This window comes from Pyxicephalus adspersus, chromosome 1 (assembly GCF_032062135.1).
Source record: "Pyxicephalus adspersus chromosome 1, UCB_Pads_2.0, whole genome shotgun sequence".
Lineage (NCBI taxonomy): Eukaryota > Metazoa > Chordata > Amphibia > Anura > Pyxicephalidae > Pyxicephalus > Pyxicephalus adspersus.
This window is the reverse complement of record NC_092858.1, coordinates 168956372-168969854: the sequence shown is the minus strand read 5'-3', so window position 1 is coordinate 168969854 and position 13483 is coordinate 168956372. Positions and strand designations below refer to the sequence as shown.

Here is a 13483-nt window from a genome sequence, read left to right as displayed (position 1 = left end):
ACTCTTTGCAGAAGACCTCATTCTGGATGTAAGCCGTGAGCTGGCTCATGAGAGGAGTTGTGTATATGTTAAAATTCCATGATGGTGTAATGGAGAAATGGGCATTGCTGCACAGGCTGCATTTTGCATTAAGTCTGCGGTAAGCAATGCGGACATGTGAGGCTGCATAATTGAAGAAGCTGAAATCCAGTAAATGAAAGAGACAGACCAGGGACAATCAGGCTGGGGAGGCGAGGCCTGGATGATGCTGGACGTCCTCCAGCCAGGAATCTAGGTCGCTCTATCTGACTTGTTCAGGTACATTGGACCAGATTTATTAAAGCTATCCAAAGCTGGAGAAGATTCACTTTCATCAGTCAACCTGAAATGGATCTGGTCCAGGATTTAAAACATAGGCTAGCAAATGACTTTGAAAAAATCTATTTCAGGTTTGCTGAATCACCCCAGTTCACTGATGAAAGTGTATCCTCTCCAGCCTTGGAGAGCTTTATTAAATCAGGCCCATTGTGAGAAGTTCTCGGTGTGCAGTGAAATCAGAATAAGCAGATACAGTTCAGGAAAGGAACTGCTACAACTGTGCAGAATTTATGGGAAGTCTGGAGATCAGGAATAAAATGACACGCAGCACCTCATTATCATCTGAGTTCTTCAAAGTCTTTGTTTCATTCTATGTCATTTTACATCCTTCATGTGTCTTAATCTACTGATTTTATTTAATACAATTTATAGATTCTCCCTCTAGTAGCAGAATTAATGTCAGAAGTACAGGCAGCATCCTTGCTGAGAATCTGCTTGGGTGAAGTCATTTAGTCGGTGAGTGTATGCAGACAGGAAGTGGCTAAATGAGATTGGAAGAGGTAGGCAGTACTGAGATGGGGAAAGGGATGAAAAAAGTGAATACGTTTATGTAGTCTCAGACCAGTGCCCATGCTTACCCCTGTCCACCGAAGGGGCACCTGAGGATGCAAAGTGGAACACGGAGCAATAGAAGAAGGTGTCCTGGAACAAAAGGACCATGTCTCTCTTTTTTTTCATGTTGATAGCCAGGTGCATAAGAGATGGCAGCAGGATGCAGTGTTGTCCCCGGCCCCTTTTAGCCGGGCACATCACCCAGCACTTTTCAGTTACCACATGGCTGTTTTTTGGGTGGTTACTGAAAAGTTGAGGCCTCCACCTGCCTACAGCTTCTTTCCACCCAGCTTTAAAAATCAGCCAGCGGTTGCAAAGCTTTCCTCTTGGCTTCTCCATGTCTGGTCACTGTAAAGATATGGCAGGAATGTGAGCAATGCATTTCTTGTTAAAGGAATTCATGCCATTATATTACTGCTCATCATTTCACAATACGGAGTATGAAGTGTGGCAATTCCAGCCGTTCTACGCTTCTACTTCACACTTTTTAAAAACATCTCCTTACTAAGTTAGTAAATATTTCATTTATGGTGAATGGAATCTGTTTGCTGAGGTCTCTGTTAATATTAATATTATTAGTATTATTATTATTACACAATATTTATATAGCACCAACATATTACGCAGCGCTGTACAAAGTCCATAGTCATGTCACTAACTGTGCAACAAAGTAGCTCACAATCTAATGTCACTCCCATAGTCATATGTCATTTATTGTAGTCTAAGGACAATGTTTGAGGGGAAGCCAACTAACCTCACCTAGAGGAAACCCATGCAGATACAGGCAGAATATACAAACTCCATGCAGATAATGTCCTGGCCAAGAAACATACATCTGAATTAGCCCTGCAAAGGCTAACCACTAAGCCACCATGCTGCCTATTGGAGTGCATTCAGTTAGGATGTGCCTGTGCATTCACAGCTCTGCAAATTTTTACAGATTAGACGACAATCAGGCAGGTTAGAATACTTATTACAGACTGGACATCTCCTGTCCCTTTCTGCAATAAGGACAAACTCCATGGCAAATTTATAAAGTGGATCTTTAGTAAGATTAACACAAATAAACTCCAGTGCAAGCTGTGTGTGTCAAAAAGCACTTCCCATTTATACCTAAAGTACTTGTGAGGAATAAATACCCGTATTTTATTTGCCCATGCTTGCTCCACGCAGCATCATAGCCCATAAAATCTAAACCAGGAAAGAAAATATTACCATAATCATCATGCCATCCAGAGAATGTGAGCACTTGTAGCTAACAATATTCTGCTGCATGCACGGATAGGAGGTGAGATCAGAGGGATGACCTTATCGTGCTGTTCCTCCTTCCTTGTCCAATCATCAAGCTGCATGGTGTAGCATTGCTGCAGCAATGTGGACATTCATGACCAGGCCGTCCTGTCAGAAGGGGTTCCTGATTTGTTAGACTGGCTGAACAAAATTGCAAACCTTTTGTGAGCGGTGTATTTACCTGTCTTCTGCAGCTCAGCTTTATTCATTACATAAAGCTGTTTAACTTGGTACATTGTGTTTCTTACTTACAAAAAAAGAAAACCGTAAGGAATAATTGCTGCTGTGTAGTACCTGAATGTTCTCCTATGTAATGTTATGGTAAGACTGGTAATCTTTTACAATTTGACTGATTATTTCTTGGTTCAGTTTGTACAAAGGTGAGAAACAACATCAACAGCCCCGCCATTCTCTTTGTGAAAAGCCGCCTACGCTTTTCATGACTCATTTCTATGCTATGGAATGGAAACACCTTGAAGGACTGATTGTGGGCTTAGTCTTGGGGACCTTTTTCAAGACAGAGAACATGCTCTGTGGATTCTTTATAATGNATAGGCGAGAAAAGAATGATCACAGTGAGCGAGCAGATAAATACCCATAAATGCAGTCAGAGCAGTCCATTGCGCTGCACCTTCTTTTTAATATGGAAGGTCCAGTTTAAAAATTCAAAGCAACCCAATTCAATGCATTACCATTTGTATCAGCACACCGGGCTATTTATAAATTATCCCCCCAGCTGAATCTTCTGAAATTCTCTGGTGGTGTCCTATTAAAACAATGACGTGTTCTGCCACCTAGTGGCCAATTTTCAAAATGCTACAGCTCTCACAATAGGAAATGAATATGAAAAAAATTAATTTACAAGTGAACCAAAGAGGGAATAATTTATAAATAGAGCCCACGATGTGAATGGGCTCTAAATTTAGCATGTTCTATTTTCACCCGGAGCAGTGCAGCTGGTGTTGGTGTGGTTGGTTGTTGCTGTGAAGTGGGCCTGGACAATCGGCTTAATGCCCAACCACTCCATATCTCCCCTCTTATTGTGTGACACTTCCCCCACCTCCTAGATTGTAAGCTCTTCGGGGAGTCCTCTCCTCCCCCTGTGTCACTGTCTGTCATTTACAACCCCTATTTAATGTACAGCCCTGTGTAATTTGTTGGCACTACATAAATCTTGTTTATTAATAATACTAATAATAATGGTGTGAATGGGTACTGAATGTATTTTTTGGCTCCATCTACCAATAATTTTATTGCACTTTTCTATATAATAAAGAATCGTTCCACATTGGTGTCACACCAGTCTACCCGTGCAGATTTGGGTTACAAGGTTCTCAGTAAGGGCGTTCCTCAAAACCCATACTCGCCTTTTGAATGATTCCCCACCTCTCCTTACTCCCCTGCTAGCGACTTGGGGGTGCAGTTACTCCTGAGTCATGTCACTTTTGCAGGTATGTGGCTAGTGATTGGCTATTAGATCTGAGCATCAGCACAAAAAGCGAGATTGCAAGCTCTTCGGTACCTGGAACTTCTCATTTTGGCAGCAGAGGAGGAAGGAACATTGAGGAAGCGCTGGTAATGTTAGGGGTGCTTTGCAGAGATACTACGACTTTGCATGGGCGAGTTTACATAGTAACATAGTAAGAAGCTGAAAAAAAGTTCCATTAAGTTCAACTATCAGGGAAATAAACATATCACAGATATAAAATCCAATGGATATAATTGATCCAGAGGAAGGCAAAAAAACCCTGGTACAATTTGCTCCCATGGGTGAAATAAAAATCCTTCCTGATTCCATTAGACATTCAGAGGTTCCTTGGATTCTCAGTCCCTCTTATTTTTACCTTAAAGCTTTAATCCCCAGTTATATTCTGTGCTTCTAGAAATCATCCATCTTTTTCTTAAAGCAATCTATAGTAGTTGCTGAAACTATTTCCTGAGGGAGCTGATTCCACATTATCACAGACCTTACAGTGAAGAAGGTGTCACTTTAAATAATTTTATTGATTTTAAACCCACAGCTATCATACCTGCACTGTTAGTGAGTTGGTAGTTTTGTAGCAGGAAAGAGTTACTGGGGATTCTGTATCGCTCTCCAGAAACAATAGAGCTTGTGTTGCTGCTTCCAGCGGGGATTTCCAGGGTTTCGTTATGACACAACATCTGAATTATCCATTTATGATCATCATGAGGAGTCCTGGGGGAACATTGCTCATAATGTGTTTTACAGTGAGATACATTAGGGCGGACATGGGGGAATACGGCCTATTCATCTGTCACATCCTGCCACAGCTGCACCGTAACCTTGCACTCGGCGGAGGTGGCTGAATACACTGACACCGGGCCTTGTACAGTACAATGAGGATTGTGTGACTTCTAAGGAATTCTGCAGACAAAGCACAGATCCAACAAAGGGCCTGGATTCAGTCCTAGTGCATTTTATTATGTGCATTCTATCAATGGCCACCCAGAACTGTTATTTTAGTCTATGGAGTGTTAAAGCAGAATGAAATCTACAGCGGGTCCTCATAGTATTTGCAGGCTTGTAGACTTTCTTCCTACGGTAGTTCACCATCTTTCAACAGTGCAAGGCATGCAGACACCACCATCTACTTTGGGTCAACGTTCTTTCTTTAATGATGCATTTGCTGCATTTTTGTGCTGAATTTGTGTTGCCACAATACCTGGCACCATCTTTAGCAGGAATGGGCTAATAGCTAGTAAACTGGACTAACTAGTCCGGGTGATCTTTAAACCTCCTACCCTTCTCCAACTTTTTGACATTTTCTGATCATGGACAGCTTTTTTTCTCAGCAGGGGTTAATTGGAGGCTGTCATGGCATGACAATCCGCCCTTAGGTGTTTAAAGCAAACACTAATGATCTACATTGTGTATTCTGGCATTTATGACTAATAAAGTGGCAAACACCATCCGGCAATCTGTTAAGTTGCAATGTTTCTGATTGCTAGGGTAAGAGGGATAAATTGGTGACACAGAGGGGTTCCAGGCTCTTAACCTGCAAACTATACACAGAGAGTTTGTATGTTTTCTGTTGCCTGCATTTGCTAGAGGTGCTAACACAGCGTTTCTCAACCAGGGTTACATGGAACTTTTTGGTTCCTCCAGAGGCTGCTAGGGGTTCCTTGAGCAATGAGCAGTTTGTGCCTCTTATGTCAATTTACACCAATTACATAATTACACCAATTATGTTTTTGGCTATCCGTAAGGGTGACATTTTTCCCAATTGCCAGCAATGTAAGAGGCATTCTTGCCACTGACTATGGTATTGTGAGTTGTGCATATAGTAATTATAGTAGGGGATCCCTGAAGACCCGGAAGTTATTTCAAGGCTTCCCCCATGTTAAAAAAAAAGAAAGTGCAGTAACACTGATCTAACTTAACTGTTAGGTTCAAAGCCACAGCCATACCACCTTGTATATGTGCCAGCTCTCCCCTGATATCCTGATTCCCCTGAGCAAAGCTGGGTCAAGACTTGCTCCCTGGATAGGTGCTGTAGGTTTTGCTCTGATGAGAAAAATGCTTTACAAATGTTAAGAATGATAATTTAATTCACACTTAAGTTCTGAGTGCTTTCTTTGCTTCTATGTGCAGGCATCTTCTTCCAGGTGTCCACAACACCACCACCATGATGTCCAAACTTTCATATAGGCTTTTATTTTACAAGCAATGATGTCTGCTCAGATAGAGCTGAGGTCCACTGAACAAGAAGCCATGCTGCTTTATCCATTGTTTTACTTTCTTGTAGTTTTTAGGTATCTTTCATATTTTACACCTGTGTTGTGTTAAATTTGCATTACAAGCACAGATTTTTCTCCCTCTTGTGGTTGTGTAATCCTTCCGTTTTCATGATTGTCAGACGTGCAGCGCAGGTCACTGGAGGTAGAAATCTACTTTTAGAACACAGAAGCTTCTAAATACCTAATGACACCGTGTCTGTTACAGGCTTCATGCAATGTAGAATAAACCAGCATATGGTGCAGAGAAGATAGGACAAACCTGTAGGAAATATTACCTAGTATAGACCATTCAATAGGTCATAAACAGCCTTGTTGATGACCACCAGTCAATGTATTCAACAGATCCCTGAGCTCCAAGAAAATGATGTCATAGTAAGGGCATTATCCGCTTTGTTATATTTGATTTTTCATTTTGCATAAATTGTTCCAAATTTTTTTCTTCCTCCTGCCTCCAGTGTTAATTAGGGTTAGCTGCCCCTCCTAACAGATATTCCAAATAATATCTTGTAAGAGTTCTGAGGTTGGCAGGGAGATGGTTAACATAAGTCTGTGCAGAGCGTGCAGCTGGCTAGAGGAATACCCATTATCCCCAAATGATCAGTACTCCTCCCTGAAGAACATTGTCCTGTGGTACATTATGTAAATGGTCGCCATACATCCTTTAAAGAAGCCAGTCGGCAAAATGCGTTTGGATGAGAGACAGCATTTTTTGTAATCATTTAAGATGTTCCCATGTCTGTTTAGGATTGTGTCTCCCATGACTGTAATGTGATAAGACTATTGTTTTATTACTTTTGGATGAAAGCTCATTCTTTAGTTTTAAACAAAATATAATTGCGTTTGCCACAAAATAGCAAATTACTTTTTTCATAAAAAAAGCATTTCAGGTTTGCTGGATCACCCAGCCTAACTAATGAAAGTGTATCTTCTTCAGCCCTTTATAAATAAGGCCCATTGATTGGGTAAAGGAATTGTTGTGGCTGACGGCTCCTGACTAAGTATAAGTATTGCAGCAAAACTGCCTGTGTATTTATATTTTTATGGGCTTTTTTTAATAGATGAGATGCTATGTAGTCCAACCAGTGGAGAACTGGAAATGCAGAGGTTATGATTGTCATCTTTGCACAGGACATTAGGAACTTGCTGAATTTCTGATAAAGCAATGTTTTGCTCTTGCAGCATAATTAAAGAAATAAAACCCGGTAAAATGTACTGAATGTGCTTTTCTTTTAGGTAGATCCACCTATGACTTATATTGGTCTTCTCTCTGTGGTCAGCATTAAGTAAAATATGTAGATATAGAATGTTTTCGTCTCTTTTATGTATTCTCATTCTAATGTGCTACTTTTTTTGTTTGATAAATAGAGAACTGAATGCTAAATCCAAAGAACTCATTCTGCAGATCTCCGAAGCTGAAATACCTGCAGGCAGTAAGTATGGTGGAGTTACATTGTGGGGTCCGGACAGGCAGGAGGGTAATGGAATCCGCTGGGTGTTAGTAGTGCACTCCATGCAACTAGAGAGGATCGCCTTGTAATGCAGAGTGATATGAAATAGAATTCTACACTGCTGCCCTCCCTTTTAAAATGCATTGACTGAAATGTCATGCCTATGGCTTCACCTCTGTCAGAGTCACAATTCCCACCAATGCCTAAAGTCCAAAGTCCTTATGCCCAGGATTGTTTTTGATTTTGGTTTACATTTATAAAGAAATCGCAATATATCAGACTACTAGTTTTCTCATGATCACCACTTTTACAACTCCACATTCATCGTCATCATCATCAATCATCAATCATCATCATCATCATCCATCATCATCATCCATCATCCATCATCATCATCCAGTATTTTTATAGCGCCAATATATCACACAGCGCTGTACATTAAATAGGGGTTGCAAATGACAGACAGAGACACAGGAGGAGGAGAGGACCCTGCCCCGAAGAGCTTACAAGGGCAATTAGATTTTGTATGATCCCAATCAGTGCTTTCATTGTTGTACCATATTTACAGTAAAGTGGCAATCAGAAGCTCAGTTCACTAGAAAGGAGTAAGTGATCTCTATAATTGAATGCGGTGTATGATTGCTACTTTTGTGGCAATTTTCTCGTAGTATTGATCAAGGTGTTTAAAGCAAACACTAATGATCTACATTGCAATCTTGCTGATTGCCAGGGTAAGAGAGGGATAAATAGGTAGCACAGAGGGGTTCAAGGCTCTCGGCCTGCAAACTATCTGCAAAGAGCTTGTATGTTCTCTGATGCCTGGCTTTCCTTGGGGCACTAACCCAAGTGTTTCTCAACCAGGGCTCCCCCTGAGGTTGCTGGGTGTTCCTTGAGCAATGAGCAGTTTGTCTCTCTCAGGTCAGTTTAGGTGACACCAATGATCTTTTTATCTGTAGGGGTAACATTCTTCCCAATAGAAATTGTATATGAAATTCTTCCCACTGACTCCTACACTAATGTACTGTGAGTTGTGCATATAGTAATTATAACAGTGGTTCCCTGAGGACATGAAAGTTATTTCATGGTTTCCTCATGTTAAAAAGGTTGAGAAACACTGATCTAACCTGTTAGGTTAAAAGCCACAGACATACCACCCTGTATATGTGCCAATTTTTTCCTGATATGACCCAGCTCCCCTGAGCAAAACTGGATCAAGACCTAATCCCTGGATAAGAGACTGTACAGAAACACCATCTGGAATACCCATGCAAACACGGGGAGAACCTGCAAACCCCATGCAGATAGTGACTTGGCCGAGATTCGTACCTGGGTCCCAGCACTGCAAAGGCCAGAGTGCTAACCACTGAGACTCCTTGTTGCCCATGTAATACTATGTAAATCTACAATATACAGGGCTATCCCTAACCAATATGCCAGCTGCATAAAATGACACCAATGTCATGTTGTGATGCAACGTCCTATGTGTTGGGAAAGTTGGATGTGCGGGGAGAATAAAACGTCTGCTTTTTTTTATAGGTCCCCCCCTGACCTCAGGGACTATACCTTTAGATCTGTTCAGGAAGAACCCATCAGGGAGGCAAAGCTTTCCGCTCAGCAATGCATGCGGATCAATCAGCGCCCAGGTTGGTAATTACTCTACATATTGGACAATATTTGCTTTTTCTTAGTTTGTATTATTATTATTAAAAGTTTCATTAGGGTGTGAAATGAGATATGAATATTTTCCAGAGATCTGCTAGCTTCCTTTTTACTAAGTTAGGTTGCATGGAGCAAAAGGCTGCGGATAAGAGTCTAAATCTGGGTACAATGGCCCCCCTCTCTTATAGGTCCTATTAGGAGTGTATTCATTCAAGGTTTTTGGAAACTGAAGTTTTCCCAGGTTTATTTTGCTGGTCACTATGGGCTACTACATATTACTTCTTTGATACAATAATACTAAGGCTAGGTTCATACTTGAAGCCAAGCAGTTTCCTGATATGCAGCCTAAAATGTTTGTGAATGGTAAAGCCCCTTACAACTACTGGCCAATGGGAATGCTGCCCTAAACACATATTAGAAAACGGGCTTCTCGCCAGGTAGTGTTACCATTGGCTGGTGATTCTTTGGCAATAATGGTTTATGTAATATATATATATATATATATATATATATATATATATATATATATATATATATATATATATATTTATTTATTTATATTTATAACTACCATTCACGTAAAACATTACAAACAAATGCTAGGTAAAAGTCCACTACATCAGGCTAACAATTGCTTCTGCCACTGGTGTGCTGCCCGGCCTATTTAAACCTTTGCTTATTTTTCCTATTTTAACTATTTGTATTCAAGTAAGCTGCTTCCTGATCTGTCAGCTGCTGGTTGTGCAGGTAATTGTTTCCTCGCTCATAGCAGAATTATTAAATATAATTTGTATTCTCTGTTCAAGTTCTTGTTCGTGGAACCAAATGAACTGAAATCCTTTGCGGTCCCAGTCCCGGTGCCAGTGCCGGCGAAGAAAGTGGAAATGGACCGTACTGTGATGCCCTGTGGTACCGTGGTCACCACCATCACCTCTGTAACATCCAAACCACGACTGGATGGAAAAAGTCCAGCTGCCCCCTCTGAAAAATCAGGTAGGTTAAAGATGGAGCCCGGTGGGTTGAGCACAGTAAGTAGGAGAATCTATGTAAAGGGAATATTTTAGGTTCTAAACTTTGCTGATTTGGCTCTACCAGTATTTGTCCTTGCTGAAACATGATTTGGACCATTAATGTTTTAATGAATTCATTAGTGAAGAGATTCTGTTATTTCTTAATTTTATCTAAACTAACATTTGTGTAATACCAGTGCTTGTTCTTCAGGCCTGTGCACCTGGGGGTTCCTGAGCATTCTAGGCACCGGATAAACATTTGGGCAGGATACCGCCCTACCCTGGCAATTTAGTTGTCCAGTGATGCAGCCTTTGCATTAAAGCATTGAGGTGTTTATTGGCAAGGGATGGGTGTAGGCAGCCAGTAAAAATTCCTTATTTTCCCTTTTTTCAAGGCCTGGGGAAATTCAAGTTCCAGCTCCATGCTAATCTTTTATTTTATTTCTGGGAATTGTTAGAAACTAACTGTGCTAACGTTCTCTTGTTTGTGACCCATTGGGGATGTTCTCCTTGTCACCCTGTCCTGGAGACCCCTTGGCCAAGACATTATGACAACATGGCCTGTGGCTTTCTCTTACCCCATTGGAGAGAGTTTTCTGAGCCATGGTGGCTCAGTGGTTAACACCCTGGCCTTTGCAGCACTGGGTCCTAGGTTGGAATCTCGGGCAGTATACTATCTGCATGGCGTTTGCAGGTTGTCCCTGTGTTTGCATGGGTTTCCTCTGGGTACTCCGGTTTCCTCCCTCATTTCAAAAACATGCAGTTAGGTTAATTGACTTCCCCCAAAAATTGTCCTTAGACTGTAATAAAGACATATGACTGAGATAGGGACATTGTGAGCCCCTTTGAGGGACAGCTAGTGACATGTTTATAGACTTTGTGCAGCGCTGCGTAATACGACGGCGCTATATAAATTATGTGTAATAATAATAATATCCTCAGTAGGGAGACACAGACAGCATTAAACCAGGCAGAGGTTCTTGGACTTTATGTAGTAAAGAAAAGATGGGAATAGCCACAGAGATCTTCTATCTTTTATTGGACCTCTGCAATGGCTGCTCCCATTTCTAACCCTTTGGTTGGATCAGGTGCCTGTGTTCCAGCTGTCTTTAAGTTTTGGCACATCAATAGATCTTTTCTCTAGATTTCATCATGTTTTATATGATGCTTTAATTGTGCTAAAGTACATGCAAACCCTATCACTAAACTCCTAAATCATCTTAGCGCCATTTCAAAAGTCATTTTCATTGTTTTTAATCAGCAGTTTTTGGTAAAATAACCCCTGGAGATCCTGCTATGAAGGTCCTTCCTGTTATAGAGTGACAACTTTCTGTCCCTATCTCTGAACTGTTCTCCTGTGTTGTCACCCTGTCACACACTCTTTCAATAGAGGCTACAAGCAGCCCTGCCCAAGGCACATTGCATAGGCTTTGTCCAGTGTTGTCACCATCAGGAATCCAACTTGAGAAAACTCCTTGCAGCTTGTGAAGAGGAATTCCCTGCAGATCAGCAGTGCTGATGAAAAAATGTTGAAGTTTTAGCAAATTAAATACCATCCTGTTAAGGTTTACATCTGCTTGTGTTCAGCTAATGGAGTATTATATGAGCTGCATGTCATCTGTCTGTTTATGTGTGTCCATCAGATTCACCAGCCAGCACCCCACCAAAAGTAAAAGTGATAGAGAGAGATTTCTCTGTGCAGGCCATCCCATCTCACAGCGGCGTGGTTAGCAAGGCCTTGTCCTCTTCAGACACAGGTATGGCGCCCAGGATGCAGCTTTCGTGTTTAGGTCATGTGACCAGCGACTGCTTTGTTGGTCTCATGTAATTGTCCCCCCTCTTCCTTGTTTTTTTTTTTTTTTTTAGAGCTTTTGATGCTGAACGGATCTGATCCTGTGGCAGAAGCGGCAATAAGACAGCTCAGAGAGTCTTCGAAACAATCTCTGAAATCCCCCCGCAAGAAGAGTACCATAATTATATCAGGAATTTCCAAGGTGAGACACGTTTACTATATACAAAGGGTTGAAGTTGCTGAACAAAGCAAAGTTTGTCTTTGTGGGTTCTTACAATGTATGCTGCGAACACTACAAAAATGTTTCATTCTTGTTTTTGTCTATCTGCTTTTTTTACCTACCTTTATTTTTGTTTTTGGTAACTCGAGGGAATCCATTTATAAAACAGTAATTATGACATTCACAGAAACATTCCCTGGTGGGGAAATACTGCCATTGAAACACCTAGAGGATTCTCTACTAAGAAATGTTTCTGTGAATGGCAGATACACTGCTTTATAAATAAACTCCTAAAGTGGAACTAAATGCCTTTCCAGTACACAAAGCAGCCAAGTAGGATTTTTTACAACAAATTTTCCAAAAATGGCCTCCTTGTATGAGGGCGATATGTCATGAAAATCAGTTTTCCTCTTCTGTGATTGGCTTACTGCTGTGAATATCATCATTTCATATATCATATATCAATACTAAAACTGAGCATGTGTTAAAAAAAATTTTGCAGTCTGTATAGTGCTATGCTTGAGACTTTTCTAATCTGATCCAGTCTTAAAGTGGACCTGTTCCTTGATCAGGCAGGGTTGTTGCACCCGGTATGGAGAAGTGGCTGCTTCATGAAGCTGATGGTTCCTAAAGTGGAACTAAAGTCCTACTTTGAAAAGTTCATGATCAAGCCGGTCTTTATTGCAGAAAGGAACAGGCAATGTCCCTTCTGCAATAAGCAGTTTTGGCTGCCTGATTGTTCTAGGGAACTGTCAAAGCTCAGCGGGGGTTTGCTAGTGAAACCCAGCAGTCCTGGCTTCCCTTGTGCAGGGTTCTCCCCAGGCCCTTTTAGCTGGGCGCACCACCCGGCACTTTTCAGCACCCACCTGGCTGTTTTTGGGTGCTTACTAAAGAGTTTGGTCATAATACAGGGGCTGCCACCCACCTACAATTTCTTCCCACCCGGCTTAAAAAAAATTCTGGGTTGAGCACTGCTTGTGTGTGCTGGGAGTGAATAATGGAGTTATGTCAGCCCGGCACAGCCAATGGGAATGGCCAGAGACCATAAGAAAGAGGAATAAAAAGAATGTGGCGGTGCCCTGCAATGGAACGAGCATAAGGGAGTAGCATGGGTTTAGTTCCCCCTTAACATATCTTTGGCATGGATTGGAAAGAGTTAAAGAGAAAACAGATTCTTATTGACCCTTCAGTTCTCAGCCATATACCCCCTGGGGACCAAAACTATTTTACCTTTTTATTGGTGATAACCTTTATTGGAGATAACAAACGAACTTTTTTCAAAAAACATTTTACTTTCTATGCAACCTGTTTCTTAAACTACTCAAAATAAAAAATACATCTCTTGGATTGTAAGTTCTTCTGGGCAGGATCATCTCCTCCTCATGTCACTGTCTGT

The 13483-nt window shown here is 41.2% G+C and overlaps 1 protein-coding gene across 1 annotated transcript in view; it reads left to right on the top strand.

The window, feature by feature from the left end:
- C2CD2 (C2 calcium dependent domain containing 2) overlaps nucleotides 1-13483 on the top strand; it is a 56513-nt gene that overhangs the window by 27797 nt on the left and 15233 nt on the right. The window contains exons 7-12 of the mRNA XM_072421249.1: nucleotides 7192-7241; nucleotides 7324-7388; nucleotides 8943-9049; nucleotides 9872-10058; nucleotides 11719-11832; nucleotides 11942-12069. Coding sequence (XP_072277350.1) covers nucleotides 7192-7241; nucleotides 7324-7388; nucleotides 8943-9049; nucleotides 9872-10058; nucleotides 11719-11832; nucleotides 11942-12069 — 651 coding nt within the window. The remainder of the gene's footprint in view (nucleotides 1-7191; nucleotides 7242-7323; nucleotides 7389-8942; nucleotides 9050-9871; nucleotides 10059-11718; nucleotides 11833-11941; nucleotides 12070-13483) is intronic.